This window comes from Periplaneta americana, chromosome 2, assembly GCF_040183065.1.
Source record: "Periplaneta americana isolate PAMFEO1 chromosome 2, P.americana_PAMFEO1_priV1, whole genome shotgun sequence".
NCBI classification, from domain to species: domain Eukaryota; kingdom Metazoa; phylum Arthropoda; class Insecta; order Blattodea; family Blattidae; genus Periplaneta; species Periplaneta americana.
This window is the reverse complement of record NC_091118.1, coordinates 34,511,490-34,531,275: the sequence shown is the minus strand read 5'-3', so window position 1 is coordinate 34,531,275 and position 19,786 is coordinate 34,511,490. Positions and strand designations below refer to the sequence as shown.

Genomic DNA, 19,786 nt, shown 5'->3' with positions numbered 1-19,786 from the left:
GACTGAAAATGAGGGCCACAGGTCCAAACCTGGCTGAGGATAATGGATTTTGAAGAGCAGTAAAATTCTTAACATTGTTTTCTCTGGAAGTAAGACTAGGAAGCCAGTATCACAGGTTTACAACATGTAAAACAATCCAGTTCCTGACAGAGGAAAAATTCGTCTGCCATTTCTCGTTCACAATAAATTTTGATGTTAAATATCTTACAACTACAAATCTATTTTGTAAAGTAAGTTTAGATAATAAATATAATAAAAATTAACAATAACTAATCAAGTGCTCAGAACACTGCATTTTCTCCATTTGTTTTCTAATGTGAGACGCTGCTGTTCTTGGAGAATTAAGAATCACATTTATGGTGATGCACATCAATCTTTGGTCAAAAATGTAGTAACCAAGGCTTACAAAATCACAGGTTACTTATATATGGCTAGCTTACATCTCATTCTACCAGGGTAAAGTCTGTGATGGTAGTACACTATTTAGGCACAACAGAATGAGAATGATAACCATTGTTACCATAACAGATATATTCTGTAGGACCAAAAATTAATCTTTACATAGATTCTTCGCCCAACAGTACATAATACTGTGAAATCCCGGCCACCAAGCCACTCAACTGAATGCACTCCTTGTATAATGGCAGTTGACATATATATGTCAACACACATGTCGAACTTGGAATCCAGCCACAAAGGGAAAGACACTAGAGGAGAGGGATTAGATCCGGTGCTGTGGATTGAACTTCGGCATAGCTCAGTGGTTAGAGCACTTGGTGTGTAGAACCAAGGACCCGGGTTCAATTCCCAGCACCGGAGCGAATTTTTCTCCTCTAATAACCATTGTTACCATAACAGATATATTCTGTAGGATCAAAAATTAATCTTTATGTAGAAAACTGAATAGTGAGAAAGAAAGGCATAGAATACAACAAGAATAACAAAATTAGCTTCAAACTATGCACCAACATCTATTAGAAAAGAAGCGACAACACAACAAATTAGTATACCTACTCCACCAAAGAACAGAAAAGGAATTTTTAAGAAATGTTAGTCATGGATTTTGTTCATTTAAGTCCACGGAATATGGTATCAACAGGTCAAATATTATGCATAAATTATGTGCAAAATTTTGAAAAAATTTCTTCGATCATGAGGATTCGAACCAGTGCTCTTACGAGATGATAGTTTAGCATAGGGCATATTATTTATAATTCTGTGGTGTTCGGGTAAAGGGGTATAAGTCATTTTTTTATCCAGGTGGAATTTTGTTGCCCAGATGAAGAGACAAGTTAAATTATACAAGTGGGTGTGCAAAAATCAAAGAATACTAGCAGTTGATGTGTTTTATTTGTATAGAAAATTATTTGTAATAAGAGTTCCAAGTTTAATTTTCATTTATCTCCGAACTCATTTTTATGATTTATCTCCCTTTACCCAAACACTACAGAATTAGTATTTAATATTAAATAGAAAAACTATAAAATATACTCAATTATTGTTTGATTATAGTGAAATCTCCTTTTTTGTTCTATTTTTTTTTCTGGTTTGTTATTTAAAGTATTTTCAATTTTTCCATAATGGATATACTTTACTTGTACCTTTATAGTTTAAGGAATAAATAAATTAAATTAAAATAAAATTCAGTCGTCATATAATCAAACATAACACACTTAGTTAATATACTATAGTAGACAGGAAAATACTTCGGGGAAAAAAAAAGGAAGTGTAATACTGAGAAGAAAATATATACAAGACATGCTCAACTATGAAGAATTTACAAGAACAGCAGAGAAAAGAGAAGAATCTGGCTGAAGTGTCAAGGTAAAGTCTTTGGCATTAATTGACTGATTAATTAAAGCAGTGCTACGTGGCCAGGATATGTGAAATAGACAAATCTTTAAGAAGCAAAGCAAACATTAATGAGAAAAAGGCAAAGCTTAGATTTCAGACAGTATAGTACCATTTACCACTCTATAGAAAGTTTACTAGTATTAATAAATTGAGCTTATAAAGAAAAAAGTCAAATATCTTGTATAAGCAACAGCACAGTATTTCTCTCATGATAGCTTATTGTAATTTTATTTACAAACGTCATTAACAAAGAGAGATTGACACAGATTTGTTTGTAAAAATTTTTGTCGACAACACACACAAATAAGGAGACGGGTACTAGCTTTCTCTGTTATAGGCCGGGGTTCTCTCTTAATAGAACAAAAAAAATATATATTTGAATCAATTTTTTCGAATTGTAAGCATAATCAAAGTGCCATTTCCCTAAGTCCAGAACTTGTGGTTCTTTTGGTTAATAGTGTATAAAAAATTAATATTAATGGATATGTGTCTTGAAATGTTCATTCATACATTTAAATTCGGAAAACAAATGTTCAAAAGTCCTGATAATCACTTGTTGCGTGCCAAGTTTCCAGCTCTATACATGCTATTAAACTATGTATAGAAACATAACGTGGTGCATTATTTTAACAAATTTTAAGTTTCTTTCGAAACTATTTTAATGTTGCTACATCAGTTAATTAGGCCGCAATATTAGTCGAGCAGCTAGAACATTGGCTTTCCATTTGTTGGAATACCTAGTGACAAGTTGGCACCAACATTATTTCTTGCTACGATTTTAATAAATATGACAATTTAAATAAACAGGACATATTATATCAAAGCCCAACTCGAATTTTGAATTACTTGACTGCTCTAACACAACTGTCAAACAACATGAATACTTCAGGCATTCCTTACATATCACCCTCAAAACAAAATCAAAAATCTATTACGATGTTTCATGGGTGTAAAAACAGCCAGCACAGTCCACTGCAGCTATAGCACTGCAAACACTTACTTACTGGCTTTTAAGGAACCCGGAGGTTCATTGCCGCCCTCACACAAGCCTGCCATTGGTCCCCATCCTGAGCAAGATTAATCCAGTCTCTATTATCATATCCCATCTCCCTCAGATCCATTTTAATATTATCTTCCCATCTATGTCTCGGCCTTCCCAAAGGTCTTTTTCCCTCCGGCCTCCCAACTAACACTCTATATGCATTTCTGGATTCGTCCTTACGTGCTACATGCCCTGCCCATCTCAAACGTCTGGATTTAATGTTCCTAATTATGTCAGGTGAAGAACACAATGCGTGCAGTTCTGAGTTGTGTACTTTCTCCATTCTCCTGTAACTTCATCCCTCTTAGCCCCAAATATTTTCCTAAGCACCTTACTCTCAAACACCCTTAACCTTTGTTCCTCCCTCAAAGTGAGAGTCCCAGTTTCACAACCATACACAACAACTGGTAATATAACTGTTTTATAAATTCTAACTTTCAGATGTTTTGACAGCAGACTGGATGATAAAAACTTCTCAACCGAATAATAACACGCAGTTCCCATATTCATTCTGTGTTTAATTTCCTCCTGAGTATCATTTATATTTGTTACTGTTGCTCCAAGATATTTGAATTTTTCCACCTCTTCAAAGGATAAATTTCCAATTTTTATATTTCCATTTCGTACAATATTCTCGTTACGAGACATAATCATATACTTTGTCTTTTCGGGATTTACTTCCAAACCTATCTTTTTACTTACTTCAAGTAAAATTCCCGTATTTTCCCTAATCATTTGTGGATTTTCTCCTAACATATTCACATCATCCGCATAGACAATCACCTGATATAACCCATTCAATTCCAAACCTTCTCTGTTATCCTGGACATTCCTAATGGCATACTCTAGAGCAAAGTAATAGTACATATTTGATTTATTTTCCTGGACAAATCAGAGCCTATGGAGAGAAAGCCAGAACACATCCTCTTGTTTTCAATGCAGTTTCACTAAAAATTTCCCAAACAAATCCGAGACATCAATGTTACAATCTCTCTTAGTGAGACGCAATTAAAGGACTTAGGGCAATAACATACTATGTCACACTTTTGCAAAATTCGAATTGACAGCTTTGCGAAAGTCCCTGAGATGGTCTTCATCTGTCCCAGTACTCTGTTCTGATGATATCGTAGTTACTAATCATTGACTTTTGTTTACTAATGCTGACCTGCCATGGCGTCGAGGGGCGTCCCCCAGGTGGCAGATGTGGGGAGTGATCTGTAGACTCATTTGAGTCCTCCCAGCTAGGTCCAACGGACCCGCAGACCAATGACAGGTGTGGTCCTCCAGATATGCTGGGGGTAATGTGTAGATGATGTAACTGTCAAAATGTAAAACTTTCGTGCCCATACCAAAACGGTTACAGAAATACTACATGCGTCCAAGTTGCTAATTTGTTCGTCTATGTCATCAGAAGCCAATGGGTCACCAGAGAGTAAAATCTACAAAGAGATATTTTGGTTTCTATTATTTTTGTGGCATAGCAAGATTTTGATGAAATGCTATTGTGATACAATTTCAGTATGAAATGATATTAAATAAACTTCGTGAATGTCAATAGAAATAGAGTTAATTTTCATTCTTCTTGTATTAATACATGAATCACAGTTGTAACAGACAAAAAGACATTAATGTTTAAGATTTCTTGTATTTTTTCTATACTCTTTCCGCTGTAAGAAAAATCCTAATGTAAACACCAGCACGTGGCTGTCATACACTTGATTGGCTCCCATTGAAATCATATAATGCAGGAAAATATAGTTCCGTACCGGTATTTGGAAATCATAACCTCGTATTATTTGGAAATAAAAATCAAATTCTAGTTATTAAATACGACGAAACATGTAATTTCACTCCATATGTAAAAACACTATGTAAAAGAAAAGCTACTTTTATATTTTGTTATTTATGTTGTAAGCGGATGAATACTAAGAGTAATACCAAGGTAGTCTGTTCTTGTAATACGCTGGCGTCACTTGAGCTTGTTCTCGTAAGCACGTGTTAGTATGACTTCTGCATACTCAATGTGTATGGTTCCTAAACATAAAAGAGTGGAAACTCTCTCAAAACCGCAGAGAAGGAAATAGTGTTGAATGTATATAATAAGTTCCAACTAATAAATTATAAAGTAACAGTTTCCTAAGCAAACAAATGCATAGTAGTGAGGTTAGGTCTGCTCTGATGAGAAACGGGAAATGTTTAACATGAAACAGAATGTACAGGAGTGGGTGAGATCACTTACTGAGAATCTCTGGTGCCAAATTGTGGCCAATCAAGCCTCACTTCAGTCACGTGCCATTGTTTACTGTAGAATTATTCTTACAACGAAAAGATTATACCTATTTACCATCACATTTACTTCGAATGTAGTCTAGTGATTGAACTTTAAATGACAATATTGATAATGTAATGGCTACCATACTTATGATGAAACTGTCGAGATTGTGGACCTTCCATGAGGGTTGACAAGTTTTGTCAAATAAGTTTTTTGATATATCAAACAGTTTTGGAAATACGAAATGTAACGTATTGTAATGCTGCAAAGAGTAACAGTGCTCCTTGAGGTCATTGCTCCGCAGTGCAGGTGAGAGTAACTCCAATCATCCACTCTACAAGACTTGCAAGACGAGAATGTAAACAAAAAGCCTCATCAGTAGGGCTATGAAAAGGGAGCAATTAAAGCTAGTGATGGTACCGAGTATAGCTGCGACGGGTGGAATGAGGTGAATTTCCCCTACAACTTGACATAAGCAGCGTACAGTTTGTACTGCTCCCTTTTCATAGCCCTACTCATAAGACACATTTCGATCGAAGTACTGTACATACGTTAATACTTAACACATTACTGTAAACTTAATTTCTTTTCTAAATAAATTTATTTTTAATTTCTTCAAAGCTAATAACTTAAATGGAGATTGAGTTACAGAATGTATATTCGTAATAATGTTATTTTGATTTTCATCTGCGGGTTGGCAGTACAAAATTCACATGGAACTATCTTAAGGAACTTCACATTTCTTTTGATTATATAATGTCTATTCTTATAAATATTATCAAGGATTCTCTTCAAATATTACATCATCATAATCTCTATTTCAATTAATCCACTTATATTATTTGCATCCAACAATTAACTTTGTTTTTTCTTTAATATTTCAAATCACATTATACTGAACATGTTTATTGTATTCAGGACCCTTGTGGTCACTCAAATTCTTTGAGCTGATATCTTTAATGAATAAATGAAAAAAAAATGTTCATTCTTTACTACTTTGTAATTACGTAAAAGCAAAGAAATCAACAGATACTATGAACATTAAATAAGTTTCATGGTATTAAATTTACAGTTAAAGAAGTTTTAGCATAGTAATGAATGTTAAAAACCAAATAATTTGCGTAATTAATTCAGTAAATATTTTACGTTTTAATGTACAATAATTTGATCGAAATGTATTTGATGAGACGTTTCTGTTTACATTCTTCTCTTGCAAATCTTGCGGAGTGAAGTTATACTCAACCCCACTGGGAGCAATGGCTTTGTATTCTCAAAACTGTTGAACGTATCAAAAAACTTATTTGACAAAACCAGTTCGTATTGACTTGATCTATTGCCTCTGTGAATTAATGTACATAGGTTCCCTTCCACCCTGTATATAGTCTGGGTCAGCTTACTTCATACCCTAAGGGTAAAACCACAGTCTACTATATACAGTCACGAAGCTCAATACGTAGTAAATATGCATCCATAGATAGTTGCTAACCACTAGGATCGCTAATATCACCTCATTACAGACAATGCGAAATAGTACCGGCACATTCTATTGTTCCTAGCACCCTCACAACTCAAGCTTCGTGACTGTATATATACTAGACTGTGGTGAAACCTAACCATTTTTCCCCCATTACTACATATGCTAGTGGATTGTGGTGATTTTCTAGTTTGCAGGTTGAATTTTCTTTTACCAACTTCGTTTCGAATTTCGATAATGACAAATGGTAGTGATTTTGTAATTGGTATGTTGGCAGCTGAGACAAATATCGACAATTTTTGTCGGTACTGCAGTTCCATGAAATTAAAAATGTACTAGATTTCTCAGCTGGTTACTGGAAGCTAGTGAAATTTGAACAAATTAATAATTAATTAATATCAGTATTAATATTAATACATATTTTATGTGTTTCGTTGTGGTTATAATTCAAGACTATAGTCAGGTAAGTTTTCGGAGTTAGTACTAATAATTTCATGTGGTCAGACAAAATACATTTTTAGGTTTGGTCTCGTGAGTCAATTGTTTATTCAAACCAATGAATTTCGTATTGCCAGACAAAATACTTGACATGTCAATCCTTTTCTCGTATGTTTGCCTACGAAAATATGTTACAAATTATTGAATTATTTAGAATAACATTCCAACATAAAGTACGGTAAGTAAATAAGTCATTTAGTATGCAGGATCGTGATATCTGGTAAAGTTGGCAACACTGACAAGACGGCAATATTTGTTGTTTAGGAACTGTTCTTATGTGACCCTCACTATATATGGAGTGGAGAAGGATTCCTATTGCTTATTTCAATGGAGATTTTACCCAAAATTAATAATGATATCAGCTGAAGTATGGCATATATGGTTGCTTTCGAATCTATAGTTTGTTAATCAAAAACTACCCAAGTATGACAAAGAGATGAAGCATTGGAGTACAATGTCTAAAGTTGTGTGCCTCCACAAGGATCCTTTGTGGACAATATCAATGCTGTCAATGGTTAAAGTGAAAAAGACTAGCAGCAGTTTCCACTATCACTGAATAAAAAATTGCTGTCACAGTGATACACGACCATAGCTTACAAAAATGACCCACCATGTTTCTTCCAAAATATTTCCACAAATACGTATTTAAATTTTCATGACAAAGCCTTTCACACTGACAAACTTCAGTGTAGCAGTATTATTATCTGGTGGTTAAAATAAAAATTTTGAGAGTTATAACCCCTACTCCGGTCTGTGAACATAGTGATTTATGGCTCCACATGCTTTGGAACAAAGAATCTAGCATTATGTTTGTTGTGCAGACAAATACAAGGTTACTCTATACATAACATACAGTCACTGCACAATGGACACTGCTACACAGACAGCCAACATGACCCACTGGCCACTGGTAAGGGAGGTGACTACTAAGGAGTGGGGGTTGAGGGATAGATACAGTTATAGTGTAATTTACTTAGGTTATGTATTAAAAGATGCACTAAACTACATTCTTAAACCTATGTCAATTTATTTCACTATACATCATGTTCCTATCTTCCATAAGCAGCATTGTCTTTGTATTTGCAGCTGACAATGCAGATCATGTCCACTTAATATTGCATATATTTGTTATTATTAGAGCTTAGATTTATGTTGTATCAAGATTGGTTGTGGTGTCTCTTAATTAGATATTTAGGCCTGGTTCACAAGATAACAATAGAGAACTGAGTCGCAAGAACAGGAGAATGCATCAAGTAAACCATGTGCTGACATTTCAAAAGAGGTGAGGACATGAATTGTGTGTTTGTAAAATATATTGATTGAAAATATTAATTTTAGTGCATATAAATTCGCACATTAGTTATTACTGCTCAAATTATGATTTATTTATTTATTATCAGGTTTTATAATGTAGTAGGATATCTTCCTGCACCCCTTTCAAGGATTTTATAGCCTTTCTCTATTCTGCGATGTCCCATACTTATTCTAAAAAAAGATATGCTATTTTTCTCCCACTAATGGAACTTAAGTGTAATATCAAATCCGGTTTAAGTTATAACTCTAGTTTGAGCCCAAGACTATATAATCCTTTCATTAATAATTACACTTACTTACTTACAAATGGCTTTTAAAGAACTCAGAGGTTCATTCCTGCCCTCACATAAGCCCACCATAGGTCCCTATCCTAAGCAAGATTAATTCAGTCTCTACCATCATATCCCACCTCCTTCAAATCCATTTTAATATTATCCTCCCATCTACGTTTCGGCCTCCCCAAAGATCTTTTTCCTCCAGCCTCCCAACTAACACTCTATATGCATTTCTGGATTCGCCCATACGTGCTACATGCCCTGTCCATGTCAAACGTGTGGATTTAATATTCTTAATTATGTCAGGTGAAGAATACAACGCGTACAGTTCCACATTGTGTAACTTTCTCCATTTTCCTCTAACTTCATCCTGCCCCAAATATTTTCCTAAGCACCTTATTCTTGAACACCCTTAGCCTCTGTTACGCTCTCAAAGTGAGAGTCCAAGTTTCACAACCATACAGAACAAGTGGGAATATAACTGTTTTATTCTAACATTAATTAATGATTTTGATTTTAAAAAGGAAGCGTACAAATTATTTTGTAAACTTTTGTCTAGCAGAGAAATGGACTCTTAAGAATACTGCCTCCATTTTTATATTATAATAATTAATGTTATTTCATTTTTGCAATGTACCATATGCTGTTTAAATTTTTATATTATTATCTTAATGTGCTTGAAGTGTTTATTTTTTACTTTTATCTTTCCAAGAACACTCCTGAGCACAAGCTTAGGCTATTCTGTAAGTGAGCCAATTATAAATTATATCATTTTATAAAGGAGCTCAAATTCATTGATTATTAGACATCGAATTTATAGGCACTAAACACTAAAAATTTCACCGAGAATATTAGGATAGATGTGTCAAATGTAGGTACTTTTTAAATTTTAAACAACTTCGAGGCTAAAACATCTGGCCAATAATGTGATTTCTTTTTGCCAAATTCTTATAGTACAAAAAATATTCAGAAACTTTCAAAGCTGAACATCAGTTACAATGAAGAAAGAGTAATGGAACAGAGAAAAACTCCCTCCGGCGCCGGGATTTGAACCCAGGTTTTCAGCTCTACGTGCTGATGCTTTATTCACTAAGCCACACCGGATACCCACCCCGTCATCGGACAGAATCGTCTCAGTTTAAGTTCCAACTCTTGGGTTCCCTTTAGTGGCCGCCCTCTGCACTACATCATAGATGTCTATGAATGTAGGACTGAAGTCCACACATGTGCTGAGGTGCACCCGGGTACTTCGGTACATTAAAATAATAATATATATAATATATAAAATATATATCAGTTATAACGTTTTCAAACTCAATTTCATTTTAATAAAATTTATTACAATGGAAATTTTTGGTTATCTCTTCGAATTCATTATAATGCAATTTTACTGTAGTAATTTTAAGCAGGAAATTGTTAAAACATATCAAATACAGTGAAGAATCCATAGAATTTTTCTCTGTTCTACTGACTGTTCACCATATGGAAACTCAGAACTACTTCACTGAAACTCCATATGTACTTCGGTACATCATAGTAATATGATAAAGCGTAAGTAATCAATTTGTAATCACTTTGTGATTCAAGATGGCGCCATGTTCTATCGAACCCCGGCCATTTAGTCACTCATAATGAGAGCACCTCTGTACTTGTGGTTGGACACTGTGTCTACTGTTACACATACTGAGTCACAGTACACGAGGGTAGGCCAACAAAGGGGAACACAGTAGGTAGAACTTAAACTGAGAGGGATTCAATCCGGCATTGGAATATGAATCCAGTGTGGCTTAGTGGATATAAAGTGCCAGAATGTAAAGCCGGAAACCCAGATTCGAGTCCTGGTGCCGGAGAGAATTTTTCTCCATTCTACCGATTCTTCACCATATGGAAACGCAGAATTACTGCACTGAAACTCCATATGTACTTCAGTACATCATAATAACATGTCAGATACATGTGTTTTTATTTTAAACAGTTTTGAGTCTAAAACAGTTGTTTTACCTACTGGTCTGGCCAATATTTAGTGATTTTTTTGCAAAATTCTGATGGTACGTAAAACATTTCGAAACTTTCAAAGCTTAACATATGAGAACAATAAAATTGCGACACAGCACAATATTGCCCCAAGCCTTTCAATCACATCACTTGCCTTATTCCTACTATGTATGAAAGACATTACCTGGAAGTCCACGTGTCTACTCTTGGCTTCCTCCTTCTCCCATGACATGTGTATGAAAGGTCTTTGAACATAGTTGTAAATCACTTCGGCTCTTCCACCGGCCCTCTTCTTGATCTTCTCTTTGTATGTGGGGTAACCTTCTATACCTAGTCGAATCTTCTTCAGTCCACGTTCCTTCATTACTTGTTTGGCAACATCACGGTTCTCTATATACTTGAAAAATCTATACATTGCAGTGCTGTTAACCGCTGAAAATAAAAAGTTAAACAAATTTGTTACAAATAGATGTAACTTTAAATATAAAAAGTATAGGAAAATCTTTTAAATACTGTGTGACACAGAAGTCAGTTGACAAATGGGAAACATTACTCTAAGTGGAAATACAATTGTATACAGTATGTTCACTACCGCAAATGTTCAAAATGTGCCTCACTCGATCCTGACATTCTTCTGTCATGCTTAAAAGTGTTGTAGGTGGGATGTGCTGGATAACATGGGTAATCCTTTGTTTCAAGCCACCTATAGATTTAGGCTCTGTCTGAAAAACGTGCTGTTTCACAAATCCCCATGGAAAGAAATCAAGGGGTGTGAAGTCTGGTGACCGTGGAGGCTATGACTGAGGTCTACTTTGTCCAACCAAGTGTACAACTGAATATCTCATTTAGTTTCTGGCGAACTGTTAGAACATAATGTGCCGTGGCTCCATCTTGTTGAAACCACATTCTTATCTGTTTCTTCAGTAGCAAATCATACAGGCACTCCATTACAGTGCTGTCCAACAATTCTCCATATGTGTGTTGGTTTAAATATCCATCAAAGAAATATGGTCCCACAACCATATCACCTAGTATTCCACACCACACTATAACTCTTGGAACACCAGGGTTGTTACTTCATACATAACCTTGGGTTTTCTTTGGGCCAGTATCGAGCATTTTGTGTATGAGTGTGCCCATCCAGAAAGAATCGTATTCGTCATAGAACATGCTGAAGGAAGGATCGATCAGTCCGCAAACGCTGTGTGATCCAGTTGCAATATGTTCACCTCTTGAGTGGATCCTCTTCTTGCGTTGTGTGTAAATAGTGTAATTTGTAAGGGTGAAAACGTGCATATCAAAGCACTGCAATTTTTCTCTCTTGGACCTCAAATGCAGATGTTTCACATTAAAATATTATTCTAATGTTCCATACAAATGTTAAGATGCATTCCTAAGAAATAAAAATGCGAAATGCATGGAAAAAGAAATTCCAGTGAAGGAAATAGTAAATTTTGCCGGAAGAATTTATCATTCCTGAGAGGCCATTGTCAGAGATTTGTAACACAAAAAATTTTTTAATTTATATATCTTCTCACCATTTGTGAGCTGCCACAAGGGACAAAGAGTACTTAACCATAGAAATTTTTACAAGTTCATGAAAAAGCATAAATTTTGTTTTAACAATGAAATTCTTACAAGTACATAGCTGCAAATAATTTTTTTTGAGATTAGTGGAAATATACCTATTTTTAGAAAAATAAGTGTTACAAAAAAGTAAAGAATGCTACTGAACTTAGTTTGATTTCGAATATAGGTGATTCTTCAGGAGAGCAATTGATCCTTTCAATGTAGCTAAAGTTACAATCGGAATAATAGATGTAGGTATTCCAAGCCTCTTAAACACATCTTTCATGAAGAGAGTAGCCGTACCTCTTGCTCCAACCAGAAGTCCGATGACTTCAAACTCTTTTAGCTGGTATTTTTTGAGGTAATAGGGATTGTAGATATTCTTTTTTTCATTATCCACTTCTGCTGGCTGTTCCTCATCCATTTTGAAACGCAGAGTGGAATCAATTATGTATCCAGATCTTGTAGATTCCTTGAAAGCTATTATATCTATGCGCCGTGTACTGCCAGTGACAGAGAGACCATGTACTTCTTCAAAGGTGTTGTAATTGGCATCTTTAAGAGCAGTGGCTATAATTGATCGTACTTGGTGGTGCCTAGCGTTTCGCAGAGCTTCGCCGTGTGGACAGGATCCCAGGACATGTGCAAGAGTTTCAACCTCGTTGTGGCAATGCCTACAACAGTTGTCCTGAGATCTTCCCAGCACAGCACGTACTGCAGCAACATTTCTTAGGAATGCATCTTAACATTTATATGGAACATTAGAATAGTATTTTAATGTGAAACATCTGCATTTGAGGTACAAGAGAGAAAAATTGCAGTGCTTTGATATGAAATGATTACTCTGATGTCCAAGAAAAATTTACAGGCCATTTCTCGCGATGTCAAAGTTCAATTCTGGGCCTGTGTAGAGTTAAGTTCCAAGTGGGGTTTACCTCACCCTCTTCCCGTACAGTACAACTATCCTAGTCCAGAGGCAACTATGGAAATGACTAAGCCACTAAGCATTATGTTAGTTTATGTCTGAATGATACTTACTTTGAGAGTATTCCTCTCCCATCTGTGGTGGGTACTCCTCATCCCAATCCACCACGTCATCATCCAACAAGACGACGACATGACACTCACGGTCACCACGTTGAGCAGAGTTCACCATCAATGGGAGAATGAGTTCCTCGAGGAATACTTCGAACTGGCAGCGTGCACCCTCGTTCGAGAGCTCGTGGAGCAGCCCCCCTGCAACATCCCACCCTGTATACACACTTCACACCCGGCTCCCCACAGCTTACAGCTTACATGAGCCCTAAAATATGCTAACATACCTGTATCACATAATCTGAGAATGAGCGATTTTGGATATTCATGACGAAACTTTATGAACTTTTCGATACAATTTACTAAGTTTTTATTCTGCAAATAGATTCGACTAGAAAAATTCTCTGCCTTATACAGTATCAACAATGCATCAGAATGGCACACATTACTGTGCAGTTGCATGCTGCTTCACCGTAAAGTTTACCAACTTACTGCATAAATGTGCACTAGATCTGCTTCAAATTATTATTATTATTATTTTATTTTTTTTTAACTGATGTGAATGCTTGATTGTTAAGTCATTCAGTCATAATATGAAACCAGTTGTTTAGATCAATTTACCAACAGAACTATAACAGTCTTACTAATAAAAACTCTATATACAGACGTTTAACTCTCTTATACTTATACAATGACTAGCTCGTGTATAAGTCGTGTGTAAATTCCTTACTAATAATCACTACATACATCATGTATAACAGCGTAACTGTTACACAGCTACGTCATAGTTTCGTCATTACTTCATTACGAAATGTAATAGAATATCTGAGGTTCTCTACTGCATCCAGTAGAGCACTCTAGTGTGGCGTGTTAAATATCGATAGTACAACTGGCTCTGATCGATTACCACACTATATTTTGGTCAAAGAGTACAAGCTACAGCAATATTATTCTAATTATTCTGTGCTCTTTGGTGTGTTCTTTTGTGGTTACGAGGCAACCATCATCATAAAATGACAGTCGATACGAACGGCTGTTAGAGGGGCGGCCATTTTTTCTCTATATACAACGCTTAAAGAAGGGGTTTTGTATATTATAACTACTGCAAAGCAATTCCCATTGTATAGTTACAGGTTGTTTATACATCCATCGCTTATGCATGGTTTATTAGTAACGTTTTCTGTCTCAACGCTGCATAAGTCTCGTATAAAAATTATGTTGTTGTTGTTTTCTAATGCCAGGCGTTTGACAATAAAGTCATTTGACCTCTTGCACTCCAATATTTTTCAAAGATATTATCATGGCCAGCCACTGAAGCACAGATTTTGAGGTGTTCCGAATCCATTTCTTGGTTTGAGTTGCACAATGGGCAGTTAGGGGACTGATATATTCCAATTCTATGCAGGTGTTTGGCCAAACAATCATGGCCTGTTGCCAATCTAAATGCAGCCACAGACGATTTTCGTGGTAAATCGGGAATTAACTGTGGATTTTGATGCAGAGAGTTCCATTTTTTCCCTTGGGATTGAGTTATCAAATTTTGTTTGTTGAAGTCTAAGTATGTAGATTTAATAAATCTCTTCACAGAGTAATACGTACATTTAGTAACAGGTCTGTAAGTAGCAGTGCTGCCCTTCTTTGCTAAAGCATCTGCATTCTCGTTTCCTAGGATTCCACAATGGGATGGTATCCATTGGAATACAATTCTTTTATTGAGTGATATTAATTGAGAGAGCATTTTAGTTATTTCTGCTGTTTGAGATGAAGGTGTGTGTTTAGAAACGATTGATAGAATAGCTGCTTTGGAGTCTGACAATATAACTGCATTCCTAAATTTATTGATGTGGCATAGAAGATTCCTGAGACATTCACTTACTGCAATGATTTCACCATCAAAACTTGTTGTTCCATATCCAAGAGATATATAAAGTGAGAAGAGACAGCACGTAACACCTGCACCGGCACCTTGTTCTCTGGAGATCAAGGATCCATCAGTGTATAAATGAAGCCAATTTTGTGGAGGGTACCTAATATTAATGTCTCTAAAGACAATTGTTTCAGTATTTCAGTGTTTACTTTTGATTTCAGTATTTCTTCTGTTAAATTTAGATTATATTCTATATTTAATAGAGTTAAAGGGTTTGGTTTAATTTGTAAGTTTTCTTTTAAATTCGGGATATTGATTTTCTGTTTTAATTCTTAAACAATGGATATGAAACTTTTTTTAGTTTTCAATCTACAGAGAGAACTGCATGAATGCCAATAATTGTTTCCTAGTAATCTGATAAGTTTTTCATATTGAATCAGTGCTTTTTCTTCTATTGTCATTTTGATGCTGTTAATATTAGTGAGGAATCTCATAGAATCTATTGGCGTTGTTTTGATTCCACCAGTAATGAGTCTGAGAGCTTGGTTTTGAACATATTCTATGTCGTTTATGAAAGGTGAAGTAATTAAAATTTCTCCGCAGTATGTCAGCACTGGCTGTATAAACATTTTGTATGTAGTGTTCAAAGTATTCCTAGAGCATCCCCATTTCTTTCCTGCTAGTCTTTTTAGAAGGGAGGATCTTTTACGAGCTTTTTCAGAAATGTATTTCAAATGGTTGCTCCATGTTAACTTACTATCGAAAATAACTCCAAGATATTTGGATTCATAAGTCCTAGGAAGGTGTTGGCCATTGTATTGGATATTGAATTCTCTTTCTTTTTTTACCAAGTGAAAATATTTGGTAGTTACTTTTGCTTAAATTGAGTGCCATCAGATTTGATGTATTCCATTAATGTAGTTGATTTAGAGCTTTAAGAGCAGAATTTTGAATTTTGTCTCTATGTCTGTAAGATCCAGAAGTCCACAAAACTATATCATCTGCAAATAGGTATAAAAATTATACACGGTTTATTAGTAAGACCGTAAATGTATACATAACATCCCTCTTTCCCTTTCTTCCTATCTCTTACTCTTCCTCCTGCTCCTCTCCCTCCCTACTCTATTCGTAGTTAGAGCGAAGCACACTCTCAAGTCTACAAAAAGAGACATTACTTGACAATAAACAGATATGTAAGTGAAAAAACACAAAAATAAGCGACAAAGATCTTCATTAGGTTGCTTCATTTTGATGGTTCGTATATATCAACTTTCTTACACCATTATACTGGGTGAACAGTATACAGCAGAACAGGTTTCACGGCTCACGCGGCCTGGAGTCCCCCACCTCCATGCACATCGCCAGCCAGCCATGAAACCTGTTCTGCTCTATACTGTTCACTCAGTGGAATAAAACAGGGGTTTTCCTAAAACATCTTATGTCTAGACTTTAGGAATCACTTCAAAGTGCTAGTTGTTGATACAATTGGTTTCTGAACCAAAACAGATGATTGTGGATTCTTTTTTATAGGCATATCAAAAAAGTTATTATAAGAGAGGTCTATTACAAGTGACATGGTTGCTTGTATCACTGCAGCTTGCAAGAAGATGCATACAATATCCAATTACTGAGGTAATAATTTACAAATAATAAATTTAAGTTTCTGCAAAACAATATAATATAAATGCTATATAAGTTATTAGTAATTCATTATGACGCCAACATATAAAATTTGAAGTATGATCTTATATACTGTCAAGGGTGTGAGAAACAAGCGAATTTTTTAACTCACGAGCTAAAATTCTTGTAATTTCGCTTTTTCGATTGGCTTATAATTTGAATTTTTTTCAGTCAAAGGACATGTCTTATTTTCTGGTATCAGATTTTTTAAGTATTTTTAGTGTTTCATTTTATTGGTTCTCGTATTTTTTTGCGCATCTTATATATAATTGAAAATTATAACCACTAGTATTACTTTGTTATTTCAATATTGTTATTATTACATTACAGTGAAACCTCCCATTCACGGACATACATCGAAGAGACGTAACAATCTGTCCGCATCTGGGAGGTGTCCTTTATTGGGAGGAAGGCTCCCCAATCTAACAATAAATTTATAATATGCATTATACTGTATATCCCTTCATGCTTTAAATGATATGTATTACTGTAGTTTAATTCTAAATATAGTATACTACAGTAAATTCTTTGCAACTTTGAACTACAGTAGAATGACAGAAAAAGGAAAACACAGTACTGTACCATGTACTTTTATGCTAGGTCTACAGTTATGCAGTACTGTAATTTACAGTTTTCAACTTAACCTTTACATTCATGTGCCATATCTCGCGAAACAGAACAACTGATTGAAGTGAAGAGAATAACCCTATTAACCCTATCATGTCTCGAATACAATTTCACCATCAGACAGGTTAAATTTTATGACTCTGTTTCTCCACCCTCTTCCAGCTAATATGGGATAGCCAGCTGGGCTAGTGGTAGCCTACGAGACCCTTATTGTCTTCTTTCATGTTAAGGAATTTCTGTACAGTTCTCAAAACTAAATTTTCCATTTTTTAACACATTAGGTCTTGAAATCCAAGTTCTGTCCGCAGTCAGGAGGTAAAGCAAGCTTTAGGACTGTGAAACAGCTGTCCGTGTCCGTGTCTGAGAGTGTCCGTAAACGAGAGTTAAATTTATCATTATTTTTATATTATTTCAGTTGGGACATAAAAATCTGTCCGTATATGAGGAGTGTCCGTATCTTGGGGGTGTCTGTAATGAGAGGTTTCACTGTATTTATATTATAAAAATATTTTATATCTTACCTGAATAAAGCTGCAACTCAAGAAATACTTTAGCTAAGCAGTAATTTTTATTGCAGATTTATGTTTCGTGCATATTTCAGCAATTTTCAGTGCATAAATACCTGCATATTTTCTGATTTCTTAGTACTTAAATTTCTGAAGTGTAATAATTAACAATGGAGAACAGCCCACCTCACCTCTTCTTAATATCCACCACTGCTTTCTTCCTCATTAAGAATTATTCTAAAATTTCTTTATCTTAATTTAGCAGTGTTAACGACCATTTTTTCAGAATGTCTGGTGGCTGTTCAAACCATACTGCACTGTACTGAGCCTTCATGAAGGAGACGAACTCTAAACTTGTGAGCGAACTCCTAAGTCCTGACCATAACTACATAAAGTACAATTTAAAAATTCTTACGAAGATTCTGGCACTTGACGGTTTGAGCATCAAATGGTACAAGCAGATAGTCACAAGCCTCCCGCAGCTCTTGCACGGAAACTGTTGGGGGACATCTGATCAAACCACCCTTGTAATACTCCAGGATTGAACGGAAAACAGTAGCAGAGATCCCATCAGCTACTTCGTACTCTCCACGTTCATTGGGATGCATGAAGTCAATTCCAGAACTGAACATCCTGAAAAATAACACTGAATAGTTAGTTCACCAGCCCACACTGTAACATCCCTGCACTATGCACTGTAGCCAGATCGGCAGGCTAAGGCACCGGTGAGCTACACCGGTGGTTAACATGGTGTTAATACTCAATGATATATTCATGTAACATTTTCAATATGGACAAAATGTAGTCAAGGAATAATAGCAACAATTAGGAGTCAAAAGAGAGAGTATAAAACACTTGAGAGACATTAAAACAATGAATAATTTCAAAGGAAAAATTGTTCCGGGGCCGGGTATCGATCCCGGGACCTCTGGTTGAACGTACCAGTGCTCTACCACTGAGCTACCCAGGAACTCAACCCGACACCGTCTCAACTTTTCCCTTTATATCCACACAACTCGCGTGGGCTGACGAAATGCCAGAGACCCACATCAAGTGCACACAATCTCTGTGTGACTTGGAATTGTGGTTTTCTGTTAACGCACACAGTATATATATATATATATACACACACATCACTGTTAACGTACACAGTATATATATATATATATATATATATATATATATATATATACACACACACATCACTGTGTACATTAACAGAAAACCACAATTCCAAGTCACACAGAGATTGTGTGCACTCGATGTGGGTCTCTGGCATTTCGTCAGCCCACACGAGTTGTGTGGATATAAAGGGAAAAGTTGAGATGGTGTCGGGTGGAGTTCCCGGGTAGCTCAGTAGTAGAGCGCTGGTACGTTCAACCAGAGGTCCCGGGATTGATACCCGGCCCCGGAACAATTTTTCCCTTGAAATTATTCAAATCTGCTTTACAGGACGCTTCACCTGAAAGACTAGATTTGCATTAAAACAATGGATAGTTATGTCTTTGCCATCTGGTGACTTCTGGCACTTAAAAGCAGAAACAACATGAAATTTGTAATCTTCATCATTACGATGTTTGGTGACGTATACACGTCCGTTGATGTGACATATTAATGAATTTAAATACTATTATAGTCACAATCATGTCATGGTATGAAAGAAAAATTTCACAACCTCGAGCGGGAATCGAACCTGCGACTTCCTGTTCTCCGGTCAGGCGCTCTATCACTGAGTTATCGAGTTCGTCTCACGCCAAAGGCTTGGAATTACCCTTTCA

General features: G+C 35.7%; 1 protein-coding gene across 6 annotated transcripts in view; it reads right to left on the bottom strand.

Moving 5' to 3' along the window:
• Positions 1-19,786, bottom strand: part of mri (BTB/POZ domain-containing protein mrityu) — a 53,838-nt gene that overhangs the window by 4,216 nt on the left and 29,836 nt on the right. For 5 of the 6 annotated variants that reach the window (XM_069815165.1, XM_069815192.1, XM_069815174.1 and 2 more), the window contains 3 exons: positions 18,424-18,641; positions 13,332-13,544; positions 10,909-11,156 (listed from right to left, as the gene is read on the bottom strand). In XM_069815165.1, coding sequence (XP_069671266.1) covers positions 10,909-11,156; positions 13,332-13,544; positions 18,424-18,641 — 679 coding nt within the window. The remainder of the gene's footprint in view (positions 1-10,908; positions 11,157-13,331; positions 13,545-18,423; positions 18,642-19,786) is intronic. The other variant, XM_069815157.1, reaches the window with a different exon arrangement.